Source organism: Exophiala oligosperma (genome assembly GCF_000835515.1).
Source record: "Exophiala oligosperma strain CBS 72588 unplaced genomic scaffold supercont1.29, whole genome shotgun sequence".
Lineage (NCBI taxonomy): Eukaryota > Fungi > Ascomycota > Eurotiomycetes > Chaetothyriales > Herpotrichiellaceae > Exophiala > Exophiala oligosperma.
In genome coordinates, this window is record NW_015622846.1 from 70,380 (window position 1) to 88,921 (window position 18,542).

General features: G+C 47.2%; 5 protein-coding genes across 5 annotated transcripts; 1 reads left to right on the forward strand and 4 right to left on the reverse strand.

Moving 5' to 3' along the window:
• Positions 1-51: 51 nt before the first annotated feature.
• PV06_11378 (uncharacterized protein) lies at positions 52-1,347 on the reverse strand (the record flags this gene model as incomplete). The annotated part of the gene is made up of 2 exons (XM_016413043.1): positions 52-1,070; positions 1,125-1,347. The coding sequence occupies 2 exons, from the start codon at positions 1,345-1,347 to the stop codon at positions 52-54; spliced, it is 1,242 nt and encodes a 413-aa protein (XP_016256603.1).
• Positions 1,348-1,866: 519 nt separating this feature from the next.
• Positions 1,867-3,783, reverse strand: PV06_11379 (uncharacterized protein; the record flags this gene model as incomplete). Its single annotated transcript, XM_016413044.1, has 1 exon — positions 1,867-3,783. The coding sequence occupies one exon, from the start codon at positions 3,781-3,783 to the stop codon at positions 1,867-1,869; it is 1,917 nt and encodes a 638-aa protein (XP_016256604.1).
• Positions 3,784-4,478: 695 nt separating this feature from the next.
• Positions 4,479-6,161, reverse strand: PV06_11380 (uncharacterized protein; the record flags this gene model as incomplete). The annotated part of the gene is made up of 3 exons (XM_016413045.1): positions 4,479-5,727; positions 5,782-5,969; positions 6,027-6,161. 3 exons carry the CDS (start codon positions 6,159-6,161, stop codon positions 4,479-4,481), a joined length of 1,572 nt encoding a protein of 523 aa, XP_016256605.1.
• Positions 5,460-8,632, forward strand: PV06_11381 (uncharacterized protein). The gene is made up of 2 exons (XM_016413046.1): positions 5,460-7,091; positions 7,162-8,632. The coding sequence occupies exons 1-2, from the start codon at positions 7,029-7,031 to the stop codon at positions 8,473-8,475; spliced, it is 1,377 nt and encodes a 458-aa protein (XP_016256606.1). The 5' UTR covers positions 5,460-7,028; the 3' UTR covers positions 8,476-8,632.
• PV06_11382 (uncharacterized protein) lies at positions 8,469-10,340 on the reverse strand. The gene is made up of 2 exons (XM_016413047.1): positions 9,484-10,340; positions 8,469-9,411 (listed from the first exon to the last, which is right to left on the reverse strand). The coding sequence occupies exons 1-2, from the start codon at positions 10,335-10,337 to the stop codon at positions 8,958-8,960; spliced, it is 1,308 nt and encodes a 435-aa protein (XP_016256607.1). The 5' UTR covers positions 10,338-10,340; the 3' UTR covers positions 8,469-8,957.
• Between the last annotated feature and the right edge of the window lie 8,202 nt (positions 10,341-18,542).

Here is an 18,542-nt window from a genome sequence, read left to right on the forward strand (position 1 = left end):
ATCTAGCCCTCTAGTTTACTGCGTCACCCGTACTTCCATCACATTCACCAATCACGACTCAATGGCAGGCCGTAACTCTAGAGCGCAGACCCATGCTCCCCGCAAAGGAAAGATTCGGCGGACTTCCCAGCCGCTCTCATGTGCCAACGACCTCCATTCTGCTTCGGTTCTCTCTTGACCATTGGATGTCATCATCATATTGATGTCTGCATATCTCGAAAGACGTCCAGATCTCCCTCCTACTAGAATTGATTCCAGTACGACCAGACGACTGTTTGGTGTTATCTTGATAGCGCTTCGAATATTTGACAGGATGCACTTGACATCGGGGTCTTTCCAATCGTGCAGGCACCACTTCATGGTGTAAAACTCGAACGCTGGAAGACTATCGAAGAAGTCGCCCGCTATGAGCCCGTTCGGAATAAGCTGTTGCGCTACATCGGCGTATGTGGCCGCGTCCCCGTAGAAAAGACCTCGGGCGTGCTGTATGACTCTCTCGGTGTCAAATAAAGCTCCTGTCAAGGATGCATGGTTGCGAAGCAGGAGTGCTAGCAAAGCTCCTGTGCCTCCGCCGATGTCCAGAAAAGGACCGCTACTAAACTCGTGCCACGGATAGTCTTCGAGGATACCAGGGCTTTGAGCTGTGGCTCCTCCACCGAGGGTTTTATGTAATCGAGGCAACCATCCTTGGGCTGTAAAATACGTGAACATGTCTTGATCAGTGTTGAAGTTAATTTGTGCAGCGCTGTGCGTGCAATCAGAGGACACCGATGCCGGTATACCCCTGGCGATATCGTAGAACTCATTGCCGTAGAGGTCCACCCAATTGCGCCATTGCGTCCAGTGGTCTTTTGTGAGAAGCTCCGAGGTTGCGTTGTTGCTGTATACGTCCGCCGACGAATTCCAAGAAAAGACTCCATTGTGGTGTAATGCGCGCATTATCTGTTTGAGGCGATCTTCCCGTGCATTGCACTGCTGCGCTATTTGGGACACACTTTTCGCACCACTCTTGAGAATATCCGGAACTTCGAGCTGAACCGCAGCACAGAGGCATTTGGTATTGACATAGCCTGTATGCACTTATTAGTAACGGGACTTGGACACCCTATGTGAGACTGTCTTACCTAGAAAGTGATCCGCGAGCAGTAATGGTGCAGGAGTTAGCATCTGCTCTATAGAATGCAATAAATCGACGTTCTCTGCGGCAAGGACGCTGAGTTTCTTGTCGGGAAGTTGCTTCGGTCCATAAGCATTCAGTGCCTGCAACAATTCGGCGTTCAATGAGCCCCGTATCTTGGCCGAAAAGGCTTCAAGGGAGCGACTCAGGCCGATCAATTCTTCTTCCATCTTGAGTAATTATGGCCAGCGAGTAAAGAACAGTAATTGAAACGTAGAAAAAGTCTGCATATGCCTTCCAACAGGAGCGTAGGCATTTTTATTAGCGATCCCTGTAGACAACAAATCCTCTTATGATTCGGGCCGGTCGGTGGCACGTGTCTGATGGGTGCCTTCATTGTAGCTCTGCCTTCTTCACCTGGTGTACTGTGGACTTCTCTCCTAGACGGCCGACGCCTCCTCACACATGAGTCTTTATCCCCATGCAAATGATTGGTGGAGTATTGGACAGGCAGCATAATGACTCTCGTCCTGTGACAGTCATACGCCTTAGCATCAGAGATAAGCTGGATAGTACGAGTACGGAAGTACAATATTCGGGTTCATTCTCTTCATAGGAGTAGATACCAGTAGGCTTCGGTACTCAATAGCTGCTGATTATCTACCTACATGCTCCTTGCTTCTGACTTTTACTGCCTACAAAGAACTCTGATTCCAGACCCTAGCTTTCTCACGCAACGAAGTACCGGTTTAGATCTTTAACGGTCTTTCGGCATCAACGGGGCTATGAGCTAAGTTGGAGTCATCCCCGTCGTCCTCCTTCGCTAGAGTTTGCGCCGCGGTGAGTTCAGGATTTCTGAAGCACAAGGCAAATCCAACCAACGGAATGCAGAGGCACAAGCCCGTGACACACAGCAGCAGCTGAACGTGGCGATAACTGCTATTGATGGCCTCCCTGATGGGTGTTCCGACGGGATAATGGCCCGCGACGGCAAACGGATTAGCGTAGATCAATCGCGGGAGTGTGGCATTCGACTGAAACGACAACTTCTCCTCCAAGGTTGAAGGCAGGACCTGCGACCAAATGGCTCCTGACACACTAGCACCGAGCGCGTGACCAATACTGTGAGATGCAAGGAAGACACCGGTCATTATCGCCATTTGTTCATGCTTCAGCGCGACCTGAAGGGAAGACAGTGCGGCGTATGGAAACATGCCACCTCCAATACCCAGGAGGACTTCCGCGCCGATGACACCCGACCGAGAGGACGAGGATGAGTCGCCGCGGTATCTGATCAGCAGCCCGAACGCAACCATGTACAACACCGTTCCTGCCACCACAAGATACTTCATGTGTCGTGACCTGTAGACAAACAGGCCACAAAACGGCCCAACCACAAAGGACGTGAAGAGGTAGAGACTTGTGATTCGAGTGGCTGCTTTGACGGAAAAGCTGAATGCAATCACCAGAAGTGTGTATAGGTAGTTTCCCTGCAATGCGTAGGCAAAGTTGGTAGTGATGGACAGCGCAATTGGACTCCAGACCCCTCGGTCTTTCAGATCCTGGAGCCGCACGAGTGGTTGAGGTGCCCGACGCTCCCAAAGCACAAACAGTGGAATGCAGACAAACCCGACAACCAGCGGCGCAATCACGTGCGCCGTCTTCCAGGTTGTCTTGATGCCGCCAGCGATGGTGAACGGGGTAAGTATCAGAGCGATGATGGCGATAAGAAGCAAAAGTCCGATGGTGTCGAGTCGCCAGAATGTCTCCACAAGGGAGAGACGCTTGGCGTTGGACCGCTGAGAAGAGATGCGTTGTGCCCGCCGGTCTAGGAAGAGCAGGGCGCCGACCAGTGGTGCCACGCAGATGGTGATGATGATGCACCACATACCGATACCCCACTGCCACGTGGTATCTTTGAGGACGGTCGATGTGATGTTGCCCGAGACCCAAGTGGTGATGGCAAAGTGAAGGTTGGGAATGTACACGGCAAACAGGCGAAGCCGGGTCGATGTGAGATCTCCGATCAAGACCGTCACCATGGTCTGCAGGCTTGTCATTCCGACTTGCCAGATGACGGCTCCGGCCGCGTAGCTGTCCACACCCGTCGACGTCGCCTCGACGATGCTGCCGACCAGGTAGAAGACGATGGCCAGTCCAATGACCTCGACACGGCCAAAGCCGTCTGCCAGCCGAGCCGATGTAAACTGAGCGCCGGCAGCGAAGACGGTGCGCAGAACATTAACAGTCGCCAGCAAGGAATGCTTCTGGTAGCTGGCGGTGGCATACGTGGTGTAGACATTTCTGACGGTCGCGTCCAACCCGTAGGCATAGCCTACGAGGAATATGCAGACCAGAATGGCCGTGAGGCTGGTTGTGGTAAGGCTGTTGTATATCGCCTCGATTCGGAGAACCCCGATCGACTTGTGCCCTGTTGGCAGTCCTGTCGTGTCTGCATTTCCGGAGAGTTTGTCTGGCGCTGCCACTAGGGACGGGCTCACAGTAGCTGTTTCTTTGGCTTGACCAAAATTCTCCCCATTTGTAGAGGACATGGTGAAGGAGGAGACTTTTGAGGGAGCAGGCTGACTAGGGATTGCTAACAACAGAACTGAAAGAAGTTTCCTAAGTATCAATGATTGTCCACAGCATTGGACCTCGCTACTCATTCACCCGCCTATATATATACTGTCTACGCGTACTTAGCTACAGTAGATCCGGGTGGCAATTTCTGCTTTGCATTCGACGAGCGGAAGTGCAAATGAGATGCTGTTCTCATTTGCTGAATCCCTCGGCTATCTGCTGAGAAGGTTAAAGTTCTGTTTGTTATCGTGTGGGCCGAGTTCAAATATAATTGAGGACCTTGAAGAGCCAAGACTCCGCCCACGCTCTTTCATTCAGCTACATGTACTCTCAGCCCCTGGCCGGTCCGCAAAAGGAAATGCAAAAGCTTCACCCGGTTGTGATTCCTTGTCCTCAGCACGAGGAATACCCGTCTTCCGCACATGCTGTACGGGTAAAGCGTGTTGCCAATCGGCTGTACTCCGTTCTTGCCCGGTGGACTACCATCCTTCCAATGACCACCCAAGGGTTCATATCCGTTTTCCAACTTCGACGCTCAGGAGCGAATAAAGTGGATCAAGCAAAGCGTCTTCCGTGCTCGTGTTGTGCTGCATGTTCGTTAGTTTCACATGGCATAGCTCGTGACCGGGGGATCTGCAGTCCTTGTTTCGAAGAAGCGAGGAAATGGGGCACGACTATCGCTTTCTATTATATGCGGATTGGATGTGATAAGCGACAAGAACGGCATCGATCCTTCTTGGCACGTTCTGACTTCGACCCGCAGTATCTCTTAGTAAATTACTCAGAGATGTTCAAATTCTAGTTGGACCTTGGGTTGAGAAATCCAGACCCCTCGGTCCCTCTCCCAAGACTCAGCCTCGGGCGCCGACAGATGCAGACTAAATTTGCTGATCACTGTCACCGTTACCATTCGCAGAATGAACTCGGCAATATACTTTCCCAGGCACTGTCGAGGCCCGAATCCGAAGCGCCAGTAGCGGTAGCGTATGTCTGAGCGTGGGATGCCGAAGAATCGCTCAGGTCTGTAGGAATGCCGATCCTCGCCCCAATAGTCTTGTCGAATGTTGAGTGCCAACGTATCTACTACAAAATTTGTCTTTGCTGAGATGGTATAGCCGTCTATGTCACGATCTGTCGGCGAAGCTTGAGGAACCGTAAATGCAGCCAATGGACGGAGCCGAGACGACTCCAAGATACATGCAGCGAGGAGCGTTGTCGAGCTCTGGATGTATTCGTTCCCCTCGTCGGACAAGCCAGAAGCAGTAATTCCGTCCCGACCCGACTTTGTTCTTGTGGCGATTTCCTCCCTGAGTTTGCTCTGGGCACTAGGGTTGTCCGCCAAATGGACGAGATGCCAGGACAAGGCACCCATGGTGACGTCCAAGTTTGCAAACAGCATCTCGTCAAGAGTCTGATGGCAATGATCCCAGTTTATCGCTCCTCTCCTGGCTGCTTCGAAGAGTTTCACCACCACTGCCTCAGAGTAGCCCTCCGTGACAGCGCGTTCGTATGCTTCTGCATTGAACCTGGCCCATTGCAGCTGGAAAGATCGCAAAGTGCGATTTGCTTCCGTTGGCAGGTACTTGGACAGGTTGAAACGAGAAATGCCTCCACCAATTACATGCTGGAACAGCTTCTCGCGCTCCGGGCCAATGGAAAATAGCTCAGCTTCCATCTCGGGCGAGACATTTCCATATAGTATATCAGCGACGATCAGGAACGGAAGGAATTTGAAGTCGTTGACTGGGTCCACTGTCAGTCTGTCTTTATGACCCTTATCCATGAAAAGCCTTTGTCGGAACCACTCCTCAGTCCTCTGTTGAATCCGGAGTAAGTAGCGGCCGGATTGGCTGTAGGTGAAGGATGGCTCGAGGAGCTCCCGCAGCGTGGCATATTCCTTTCCGCTTACTAGGCCTAGGCATTTTCCCAGTACTTGACTCATCAAATAACCCGAGTCGTTGTTATGAGCCTTAAGATGCTTGTCTGAGTCTTGGAAGGCAGCTTTGATGTGCTGGGGTTTGGATACCACTCTAGGGGCTGAGGGTCAGCCTGGGTCGGTAGCACACCGCATGACTTGAACTTACATCTCGGGATTGGTGCCGGCCCAGATCCTATAGCAGCCTCCCAACTCAGTACCCCACGACTCGCTGTTTTCCATGCCATCGAGAAATTTGGCAACGTCTCCCTGTCCATTAGGCCATTTCCAAGGACAGCTTGGAATCTGTCTGCCCGTCTGCCGGTGGGTTATTGCATTTCGGCGAGTAAGGAAAAACTGAAATGCAGAAGCAAGTTAGATCACATAAGATGTACCCCTTACGGAAGCCCTTACGTTAAAGATGACCGAGACGCAAGTAGCCACCGTGCTTGTTAACGGGCTATGGAGCTGAGAGGGTGATTGGAAAAGATACGCCCTACAAAGGAAGACGGCGACAGCAGCCAACGCGAAGAACCAATAGGACAACATCTTTGTTCGCAGCAGACTCAAGCAAAGGGTCGAGTCGATCGTGGAAGCAGCATTTTCATGTCTACTCTACGCAGACGGAGAGGACACCGACTTCCTCTCATGTTCATCGTGCTCATCGCGTACTGGTGCGTTGTAAATGAGAGATCTCTGGCCGACCGGCCCGATCTAGAGGTACATGAATCTCTTTTTTGGGGGCCTCTGCGATGGCGGCTTAAGTTATAGCAGTGGCACGTTTGCGCCGCGAGGCAGATGCTAGGTTTAATTGCCTGCGCGGCATTGGTGCACGCTCCACAACGACAACAGGTGCAGTTCGTGGGAGGTTCTTCAGTTGGAAACAAAACAGACTCTAAATGCCATCAACTTTTCAAGGACGGTGTCGATCAGCGGAGGAGCGACAGGCTGATTGGTTGATCCGAGTGATATGAGGACCTTTAACATGCCAAGATGCCGGTAGGATCAGGACAAATCAAGGTCCTGTTTCACGATATTTCTCGATTGTATAGGATTGTGCTGATGGCTAGAGAATGGAGCATGGGCAACTCAACCTCTCAGTGCACAGCAGTCAATGGTTAGCAAAGAGGGTCTAACTGCCTACTTCGCTCCATGACTCCGCTTCGCAGCATCAGCATTGAGCCTAGAGCTCCTTTTACATAGCCTGCCCGCTTCAATGTGGTCTTAGACAGGATCTGGTATGTACGAGAGACGTGTAGATCGGACAGGTACTTCTACCTAAGCGTGCCCCCCAGATCCTGGGATGCCGCCGGAGTCTACTTGGGAACAATTCTATGTATCCTTTGAAAAATTCCAAGTAAGAGCTGATGTCGGTCCGCGTGTAAGATTGCTGACACCGCTCCCCGGACTCTCGAAATGGATCCTCCAAGGCAGCCTGCCCGCCTTCGAGCCGCGTGCAACAGCTGCCATGCCGCCAAGGCAAGTTTCAGCCTCCAGTCCGCTCTGTTTGAGAAGTGAATGGCGCAATTCTGACGTGGAATTTCGCTAGGTCCGGTGCAGCGGAGAGAAGACGGGGTGCAAAAGGTGTCGTGAGCTTGGATGCGAGTGCGTCTATGTCGAGTCCATGGTGGGCAGAACCCGAGGACGACATGCCCGGGATGCTGCTCGTGTCGATGCTTCACGCCGAAAGAACAGCTGCTCACAGGCACCCTCTCCAAGCGCAGCTAATGTGCTTGCGAGCAGACCTGTACCTCAAGCTCAGCAGCCTTGTCAAGACAATCTACAGTGGTCGTCCATACCTACGCTCCCGGAAGGGCGATCATCCGTTTGTAGTGACATTGACTTTAGCTCCCACGACTCCTTTTCCGAACGACCTCCCGGCGAAAGCTACTACAATGCCGACCTGTTTTCGGAATTGCTGGATGACACATCTTTGGAATTCTTCAATGACCAGGGCCACCATACTACTCCCTACCTGCCAAACCACACGCCAAAAGGGGATGTGATTGAGGCTGTGCGTACAAGCACTGCAGCAGAGACACCAAACCGGCACGATGCTCCGGTACCGCCACCACCACCGCAGCCCAACAAGGTGTCTGATTCTGTCGGCCTGGGAGAAGGCTTGAGCTCGCGGAGTCCAAACCAGAACATCCCCTTGTCACAACAGCCAAGGGTCACGAACAACCAAGACGCCCATGCAACGAGCTGGAAAGATATTGGCGCTTTTATGAAACCCATACAATGCTCCATTCCCTGCAGCTCACCGAGTGCACGATCCCAGAACATCATGACGTGCGCGAGCATTCTCAGCAGCCTGGAAGAGGTGTGTGAGTGCGTGTACGCCCTCGACGAGGCCCTTCGAATCAACAAGGAATCCATGAACCAAATCGGTCAATTGATAGGGAGTCCGTGCTGTCGTGAGTCTCCTAGCAGCATGGTGATCCTGGTCCAAGGACTACTTCAGATAGTTGACATGTTGGAGCGAAGTTGCACAGACGTTTATCCGGGCTTGAAAGAAGCTTCTGCTCGACGTTGGAACACTGATGGTCTTAAGAGACCGCCGAATCATCATCATTTCGGGGCGCGAACGATAAGCACTGGATTCCGAACTGCTCAGGCTGCGGCGCTTCCAGGCGTCGGGTTTGGTTGTTTCAATCTCGACCCGGAGGAGCAGCAACTGATTCAGGTGACGATCATTTCACGAGAATTGTGCCGGACGCTCGAGGTGATTAGAAGCCTGGCGGTACCTTTGGCCAACTTTGTCCGAGAGGGCAGAAAGGATATGGAAGTCACCCGCCAGGTCCTTGGAGATCTAGAACATAGAATAGCTCAGATTGAGCTTTACATCAACTGTGGCAAGTAAATAGATAGAGCTACCAACGACAAAAAAGATACCGATGCTATAGATGATATAACTGGAGTAGATGAGGAAGCACCAGCTGCACCCACGGATAGCATTCAATCGGACAGTATGGACAGAGCACTCGGAACCTCGTGACTAAAGCAAAGCCTTCCAATAAGCCTAGTCAATCGCACTTGTGATGGTCCTGCATCCTGTGCGGGCGCCTCCGTTGCCTTGTCTATTCTCAGCAGCTTTTGTTTGGTGATTGCTAATAAATCTGGATAGTATCTATACTACTCGTAAAGAATGCGACACCACTTAGTGCGGAAGCTGGTGTCTACCTAATGAGTGATGATTTGTCTTTTATTGGTAACGGCCGAACTCCATCACTCTGTTACCCTCCTCTCCACCGCACACCGTCTCAGGGTGCTAACTTCCCGACGGGCGATGAGCCGCCTCCATCTGCGTGTCCAAAGTCGTCTTCGCCAAGCCCACCGAAAAGTTCACCCCCTTGACGCACTGAGGAATTGCAGTAAGCGTCCCACTACAGGAAAGGGGACTCTGGCCTTGGACGCATCCTGATACCAGAATAGGGGCATGTTGTAAAGAGGGGCAACCAGCGCCAAAAATGTCCAAACCCAGACATACCCTACAAGTCTGTGCCAGGTTCTTGGTTCTTGCGCCTTACCAGACACGCGGCGATAAACCGCGAGTGCGGCATCTTCCATGACAATCCCCACAGGTTGGAGCATGAAGCAGCGTACAGTACCCGTCTTGTCAAGCCCAATGCCTGACTTTGCGTCCATTGCCGCATGGAGAAAAGCCGAGATGGCAAAGATGGCGACTGTGCTCAGATAACGTGCGACCATCGATCGAGGTGGCAACCGTAAGACTCCCTTGCACAGAAAATCCCCGATACTTTGGAAACTCAATCGGAACAGCTGTTGCCACGATCGTCTAGATTTGTCCATCAGCATTAGCATATCATGTTTCTCAATGCGACGTGCTATAGCAAGGTCATCGACTCACCCCCAGAATCTACGAAGCGTATACGTTTCAAAGATGGACCCAAACATGGGTGGCCATTGATCTGGCCTGCTGATGCCTAAGCCCACCGACAGTATTGCTGCTGTTCGGTACTGGACGTCAATGAACCACCTGCCCATAGGGCCCCAGCACAAGAGCGCAATCATTAGATGAACAACAACTTCCTCCGATGTAGGTGGCGGCAAGTGTTTTGGCCTGAATATCAAGTACTCTCTCCCTGGCGCAAAAAGACGCTCTTTTACATCTTCGGGCGTCGGGTTGCTAGTGAAGAAGTCAAGGACCAAGTACTGCCCGATGACGATCATCAGATTTTCCGCCAGGAACCGCACCCGCGATTGCGAAGCTGGGCCTTTGGGCCGGTCAAGGCGCTTGATCTCGTAAGACGTGTCGACGGCCCGCAGAGAAGTCAAAACATACAACGTCCACGAGAACCGTTGGCGCCAGGAAATGTCGCTTTCTGTCTGCTTGGTGTGCTGAGCTATTTCTCGTCGAATATCCTTGTCATCAAGTCGGACAATGGTCAGGAGCACAACGTAGTAGATTGCAAATGCCATCATGAACCCCGCCTGCATGGGATTGAAGAGCTGGTTGTTGTCAAAAAAGTCTAATGCCTCCCAAGCATAGTATGCCATCAGCGCAACCAGGGGCACAGCTCCCAGACGCCAGATGGAGTTGCGGTTGGTGAAGCATATCAGCGATGCTGTCGCCAGAGAGGCAGTCGTGACAGATGGTATAAACACATTCAACCCCATTTTGCGATGTCTCGCGAGATGATTGAAGTAAAAACTTACGAGATACTTAGATGAAGCTAGCCAGAGTGCTCCAATGCGACTCATAGTTGTTTCACATCATATCATTAAATACCGTGCCTTCGTGGAGTGGTACGATACTGGTGAGTTCCCTGTGCTCTACAAAGCGGCCCGAGAGGAGGTGCCGGTCTGAATTGGGCTAGTTCGACATGTCCGGAGTCCCCGAAATTGGTATCCGGGCCAACAAATCACGAGTGTTCAGCTTTGGTATACCTACCTAGTGCGTGCTACTTGGTTGTCTGGAACACCTCCGATCTAACCTGGAAGATTATTGTCAATTCTTATCCACGTGAATGGCTTGTAGAGCATCATGATGGAAAGTCTTCCTCGTGCATGGAGGGGGCCGCTGAACATCTCCTGGCCATTTTTTCTGTCCTAGGGATTCGATGTTGTGATTGCATATTCCACCAAGGATGCATCACCTTTGCAGGTATCCACTATGGAACTTCGACAGAGAAGTGTCGCAACCTTCCACCAACAACGATCATTGAAGAGGAATTAGCTAAGATCGCTGCCGACTCCGCAAGGCGCAAGGATCTTTCTCGTGAGAAAATGCCAATGGGCTTGTCGAGTTACCTATAATTTAGTCGGCAAGCGAGGACACAGATAGATATGCATGCAATGAGAAGAGTTTACAACATAACAGTAGAGCGTGCCGCATCGTGCAGAGAACCGGCGCGTGATGAAGATTTTCTTACCCCGACCAATCTACTTCCTGTAACCAGTCAGAGAGCGCAGACATAGTACTCCGAGAGCCATTCTGTGCACAAACATTACCTCTACAGCTTTTTGCAAAGAACAATTTAGTCACTAATTTGCAGATAGCTTCGATTACGACTATCGATTAGCCACTGTCTACTGGAAATTCAGCAACAAAACTAAGGGAATCAGCAGGCAGACACATTTAGTAGAGTCAGGCTGTCGCGATTTCCTGTGCAACTTGATGCTGAATACACCAAACTCTCCGAAAAAAAAAACCAAAAATGCCACCACATTCGTTGCGTGTTGCTTGTAGAGAGGCAGACCGTACTAAGAATCGGTTGTATCTAGAAAGAATTCTTCAGCCAGCTTTCACCAACACTTTTATAGCTTTGACAGAATGTCCTGCCAAGTGGTGTGACAAAGATTTGGTTGCGGATTACACATGGAGGAGGCACTAGCTACTGTATGTACCCAGTACGTGTTTCTGAGAGTTCTTAGCGGACACCATGTGGAGCTAGGAGCTCGTCGTCCGCCTTAGATATACTCGTTATGTGTCTAACTTTGAAAAGATCCTCAAATTCAAATCTTTTGCCTCTGAATCTATCTTCCGCACACGGCCTTACTTATGGGCAATCATCTCCCGCTTAGGGCGGACACTTAGTAATAAACTACACTTAATACTTATCCTAACGAACTTGTTTTGCTCTAAGCCTAACATTATTACGCCGTGGACGGGTGACCCGTCCACATATAAAATAGGTCTTGGCATAGAGAGTGGGTGAACCATCCATAGGGTAATCCGTCCACACACAAAATTTAAGCTTTCTACACTTCACTTTTCTCATCGAGTGATTAAACACGTTTAATGCTGCATCATAACGATCACCGTGAATTTCATCAATATTTTTTCTGTAGTTTATCTGATATACCCAATAGTTTATCTAAGCTTAATTTGAACTCTTTCAGCCCGTCACGCGGGTCAGTAGTGAATAACAATATCCCAGATCCTCACTAAAACACTTAACTATTTATCCTAACCCCGCCAGTTCGATGACTACAATCACTCACAACTTATAGCGTTATTCTCTGCACCGAGCACCAGATATATTATACTCCCAGAAAGAACTTAAGAGAACATTTAAAGAGAAAGCATAGCATTACTAGAGAGCGAGCAAAGAGCATTAAGGAATGGGTCACTACTTAGAATATTACTCTTGAGGTCACTAACCCACTAGATAATAGCCCACTCATCCACGGACTTCAATTCTTTAAGGGGTTTATCTGTATCGCTATCGATTCGTGTAAATACTGAGTTACTAGTCAAGAGAAGATACAGAGACACTATAGCCGCGAATATAGAGTCAACACTCAACGCAAACAAAAAGAGTGTTCTATATATTAGAAGGTCATCTTACAGCACTTCTTCGCGAAAGCTAAAGCCGAGAATTATTAGGTAGTGTAACGAGCTCTCACCATCAATGATTTGAAGGCTAACTCGGGCGCTATAGATACTAAAAACCCCGAATCTTCACTCAGTACTTCTACGCCCGGGTCAGATTCTAGGCGTCTTAGTCTATCACTCCGCCCTAATGTCTCTCAGGCTATTCTGTCTTAAGTTAAGAATGCTATCCAGCGCAACGAAGCACGTTACTAGCAGATTAGTGAACCTAACCATGTTTCTAAGATTTCCCCATGGTTACGTAAGAGTCGATTCCATCATCATATCTCCGGCGTAGACGCCAAGGTAGTGGCTGCATCTCACAAGACCCCCAAATCTCAACAGGATGACCCATGTCTCTAGGAAATTTGTATGTCTATTGAGCGAGTAATGATTAAGGCATATAAGTTAGTTTCGGAGCTACTACATATCGACGCCAAAGTGCTGAATATATTTTAATTAGGTACTACTAGTCAGAACCCGTTTCAAGCTCTTCAAAATCAGTTGTTATTTCAGAAATATGTAGCAGTCTTTCAAGCATTACTATGTTATTATATTCGCGTTTGGGAGGGTCATTTCGACGTGTAAAAGTTTGTTATTACGGAGAATTAATTAGAAGCGTTACTTCTTGCGTTAAAGATTAGCGAGGAGTTATTAACGTATCATTCTTCTTTAGATATAGAGGATAATGCAGAGTTAGAAGAGGAGAATCATTATATAGTGAAGGAAGAGAAGACCAAGAGAATTGCTGAGCTTAAACTCATACTAAACTACCATATCTTTAATTTCTGTGTTATATTGATTTAGCACCGAATTGCACATATATATGATAGTGCCATCATATCATTTATCTGTATGCGGATGACCATTATTTAAGGTTAAGACGAGATTAAGACCATCACATTTTAGCCCGAGGTATGAGTTACTAAACTACTAAGTAAGTTAATTTACTACTACTAATTAGTTTTACTTTAGGATGCTTATAACATTAAAGAACATTAAGAGCTTAAAGATATTAAGTAGCCACTTAAGTAGCTATATAAGATATAGATCACTAATAATTCTTGTGATCTCGTCAGTATTATGGGTAACTAGTAATTATACATAATGAAGGTTAGAGGCGCCATAATCCCTAAAGCATTAATTATCTAGAACGAGCGCGGTCGAAATCTCACGTACAGCGATATACGATATAGCATTTAAGATCTAGTCAAAGAAATCACTATGGCGTTACAGAAGGCTAAATAAATCTTCTATGATGAGCTGTGCTTTAGCTTTTCCGATGTTCCCACATTTCGCATCACCGAATTACAGGATAACTAGTCTAATAACTAACCCGGATACAGTTTCATTAAGGAAGTCCGGAATGCTGTCCACTATAAAGGCTGCAAGATATAGCTAATAAAGCGCATCACGCAAGATTAAGATCGCTTAAACACCATCTTTCATACTAAGTAACATGAGCACGACGAGACTGCCACGTGACCAATCCAATTAGAGTTCACTAAAGAGTATAAACTGGCGGATAAAGAATTTAAGAAGGCTCTCTTAGTAGGGTTATATAAAGGCTCTAGTTAGCCGGCACGGCGAGTCAAGTTCTTAGGAATTCGTTGGCGAAACTTAGGTCTAGCGCTTCGCAATCTTTGACTGCTATTTAAATTTCTTTTGTTTGTTTTAACGTACTATAAATCCCAGATACGCACGCACGCATCTCGTTCCCCTGTCCGGTTTGTCTTTCCCGAGTTTGCTTAGTTACTCGTTCAGTATCTCGCTCTTATCTAGCCGTTCCGCATATTACTATTAGAGGAGTGTAACATTCCCGAAGCTGTGGGTAACTATCTATTTAACTAGGGGATTAAGACGTGGCCTGAAGATCATATGTCTACCGTGCTATCTCGCTAGAGTAAGAGAAGCATTAGACGGGCTCTCGCCATTTAGAAATGGCATTAAATCGTGGTGGCTATCGCCGTCAAGTACTTTAGTGGTCTTAAGTTCGAAGGTAACATTAATATTACTGGAGATAAGGACGACGATATGGACGAAAACATACGTACTAACGGCATTTCGCTCCCGATATTATTTCACGCTTAGATAGCGCACGCCGGCATCACTAGCAACCGACTCTATAGCGATCACACCATTAACTTCGCCGGACTCTTAATAGATGTTAGGGTCTAGGTATATCTATGAATTAGTAAGCTTTAGTGAACATTATTTAAGGATGAAGTTTGTGCGCTTCCCACCGGTAAGAGAGCTCAGCCCGTCTCGATACGAGATCCCGTCACCGCTGGCGTTTCATTCATAAAGAAGGTCGCGATCTATAGTCAGGCTTAACACCGTCTTGTCTAGGGTTCCAAAGAGGTCCAGATCGCACTTTAGCGGCTGTACCGTAATCTAGACACACGATTTTAGTCCGACATTTAGCGTCAGACAATAGAAGTGGTCGCTTCGCGGTTCCCTAAGGTCATTATTATTCTGGCGACCAGTGATAACAAGAGTTTAGCATTTATACTCCCCACATTTCTACCCCAGTTATTAACGACGGTGATAATCATGCCGCTAGTCACACTTAAGTAAGACATAATTTGATAATTTTAAGATACTAATATTTCATATTCCGTCTAGAGTCCCGGAGATTACCCCGAACAATTTAGTGGAGCGGCTATTCTCTTTATCTCTGTTAAGTAAGCCATCCGAGAGTTATTTCGAAAATGGATTGGTATTCAAGACACTAATTAACTTCTAGACTGAGTTATATTTAATGAAGCTTATCTTATCTTAACCGCTTCGTCATATTGACCTAAGATAGCGCTACTCCGATTTCTTCGCGAACTCCGATATTAGGTAGTCTTTCTCTCGGCCACACTTCCGCCCAGCATAATGAACAAATTCTCCCAGAAGATGATACTGAACTAATCTTGTATCGTTCGCGACGTCACGTTTCGCGCAGACATTAAGTACACCGTTATTCGGCACGACCCCGTCCACCGCTAACAAGATAACGAGACATTTAATACGTGAGTAGTGCGATCAGTGCGCGGGATTTTGCGCTGATACCAAGACAACGAACCCCGGGCTTACTGTATCATCTACATTAAGAACACGGAAACAGTCCAGACTCTGGCCAAGGAATTAGGCTGTAAGTACTATCACGTGCGCTCCGGCACCCCCGCCGAGAAAGAATAGGTCTTGCGTCGTTAGCGCGATAGTGTGCATTTTGTGATCGTGGTGACCAGTGTATTTAGGATAGAAGTAGACTATACTTTTATTCGACACGTCTTTCACTATGACTTGCCTAGCGACGCCATTAATTTCGCCTAAGAAGTCGGTTAAATCGGTTAAGATAGCCGGGGCGGAGTCAGCACTATTCTTCTCCCGCGATATACCCAATTTATTTCCGATATAGAGTGGGAACGAAATCGACACATTACCCCCGTCAGTTAAATGGTGATGTAACGATATATCTATTAGCGCTGCTCTAACGCCGTCTTAAGTCGCTTTTTAGACGGACCTAATAAGATGCAGTACTGCCGAGATATCTATCATCAATACTCTTTCTATAAGAGGGCCAGTTAAGATCCGACACAAGAGGCTAACGGGCTTTTTAATCCATCCTAAGAGTTGTATTTAGGTCCATGGTAGGATTTAGACCCCGTCCAACATCCGTCTGAAGCTTTAGTTTCCGTCACTCACGCAGATAAGAGTGAGGAATTAAGGGTAGAGAAAGAAAATAAATTGGCCGAGGACCACTTTAATGGCGGTGCTAAGCGACTCCACAAAGCTTAACAGAACGGTGCATTCCGACTTTAACAGTACATTAAGCAGCTCCGATGACTCCAGGGAAAGTATATCTTTCATGAACTATTATAACCTAGCGGAGATAACCATAAACATCCACTTAAGAAATGTCGCTTATCCGTTAAGTATTAATTCTTCGACGCGAAAAAGCATTGTATCCGGAATCTTAAGTGTTATGGGTGAATAAGAGACTATATAGCATGCTGGGGATGTGGTTAACCCCCGATCATTTATGGCAATTAGGACCAGAAACTCGGACCCGCCGGGTGTGAGTACCGTGACATGATGCTTCCCGGCGCGTTCGCGGTCTACTCCATGCCTAACCGCTGGGGTTAGTCATTACAGCAGCTCAGCGGCGAGCAGCGTGAGTTCGAGAGCGATACGGAATGAATGGCTTAGCTAGGTAAGGAAGTGCACTTATTTGGTAACCGTGCGATTCAGGCGGTTCGCATCTTCACGCGCGTTCTAGAATGGAGGAACGTGATTTGAGAAGGGTTTCTGACTTAGCTCGCTTTACTATTTATTAGCTTATTCTCTCTATCTAGCTATTTCATCAACATTATTTCATTATATTAACGAACTATATTCATCTTTTATATATATATATATAATGAGATAAACATAATACTTCGATCTATAAAGATTTTATAGAGTAATTATTTAATATATAGCATAATAAATATTTAGATTATCTATTAAGTTAACGATAAAATTACGTGATGAATATAGTGATTAAGTAACGAGAGATAAGAGATAAGAGATAAGAGATAAGAGATAAGAGATAAGAGATAAGAGATAAGAGATAAGAGATAAGAGATAAGAAGGCTAGAGTTTAAGGTTAAAGTTCGTAATGCAGAGAGAGTATTTATTATGTTTAGAAGTGTGGACGAGAATAGCTATCTAATTAGGAATATTTTACTTGAGTAGTATTATAGACATAGTGTAAAAGTTTAAATTCATGACCTAATAGAATTGCCGAGTTTCTTTAAGGGTTAGAGTTATGACGTAAGGAAAGGAATGGGAATTTAATGTAGTGAAGTAATATATATAGAGAAAGATAGAGAATTAAATAGTAGTATTATTTAGATATCTAGATATAGTGACTATATTCAATAAATAGTATAAGTAAAAGAGTTAAGTTAGCTTTATAATTAACGCTTTAAGATTATTAATTATTATGATACTGCGCGACGCATTTACAAATAAGTAAAAGTTAGTTATAATAGTGTGATAACTATAGTAAGATCGTACTATCGTAATTGTTACGATAAATAATGAGCGATAGTAATAAATAAATAATAGTAATGATTATATGACGATAATAATTCACTTATAAGTAACGACAGTAATTAGAGAGGAAGAATAACGATAAGGTAACAATCGAGGCAGAATTATAGTGATAGTAAGAATGTAATAAAAGAAGATAAAGAAAGAAGATAAAGGAAGACGCAGAAAGGAGATAGTAAAAGAAAGACCAGGTATATATAATGGAGGGGTTAGGGATTGATAACTGTGGGGGGACCGATAGCGAGCTCATATGGAGTAGGGAAATAGAGTAGTGAGGAGAGATACGGTTTAATGAACAGGTAGCGATGAGGATGGAAGAGCGAGAGTAAGAGCGTTTACGAGAGAGTTCTATTATATAGTTAGGGTTTCAGGTGATTGGGATGAGTGTTTCAGGGTTAGGGTTTAGAATAGCGAGTAAGAGTTAGAGTTACCAAGGGCAGGTGAGTACAGCGACGCGATTTAAAGAAAGAATAAATGGCGAAAGGAAGCGAGTGAGAATAAGGGACTGAGTTAGGGTCCGGAGTGGAGAGTGATAAAGGGATAGGAAGTAGAAGGTCGGTCAGGGGTGATGAGATAGTGCGAGGGTTCGGGTTTTCCCGGTTTCGGCGGGATAGAAGAGATGAGTTAAGGGGGGAAACAGCGGGACGGAGGTTAGATGATTAGGGATTCAAGTTAATAAAGTTAGGGGGGAGAGATATGGAGGGAAGTTAAAAGGATGGCGACGCAGTCAGTTTGGTGAGTTATTTGTATTCCGGATTCAGTCGGGGGGTTCAGGGTAAAGGGAGGCCGGGGGAGGGGGGGGCTTAGGACGAGATAGAGAGTCAGTGTGATATAGGTAGAAAGAGAGAGACAGCGAGAGAGAGTTTAGGGCCGTAGAGCGATTAAAAAAGAGCTGATAGGAGGACTGCAGGAGTTAGGGTTAGGGTTAGGGTTAGGGTTAGGGTTAGGGTTAGGGTTAGGGTTAGGGTTAGGGTTAGGGTTAGGGTTAGGGTTAGGGTTAGGGTTAG

Coding starts and splice junctions, on each gene's coding strand:
- PV06_11381 (XM_016413046.1), top strand. CDS start 7,029: ATGGATCCTCCAAGGCAGCCTGCCCGCCTTCGAGCCGCGTGCAACAGC. Junction 7,092..7,161: donor ACAGCTGCCATGCCGCCAAG/GCAAGTTTCAGC, acceptor GAATTTCGCTAG/GTCCGGTGCAGCGGAGAGAA.
- PV06_11382 (XM_016413047.1), bottom strand. CDS start 10,337: ATGAGTCGCATTGGAGCACTCTGGCTAGCTTCATCTAAGTATCTCGTA. Junction 9,412..9,483: donor ACGCTTCGTAGATTCTGGGG/GTGAGTCGATGA, acceptor GGACAAATCTAG/ACGATCGTGGCAACAGCTGT.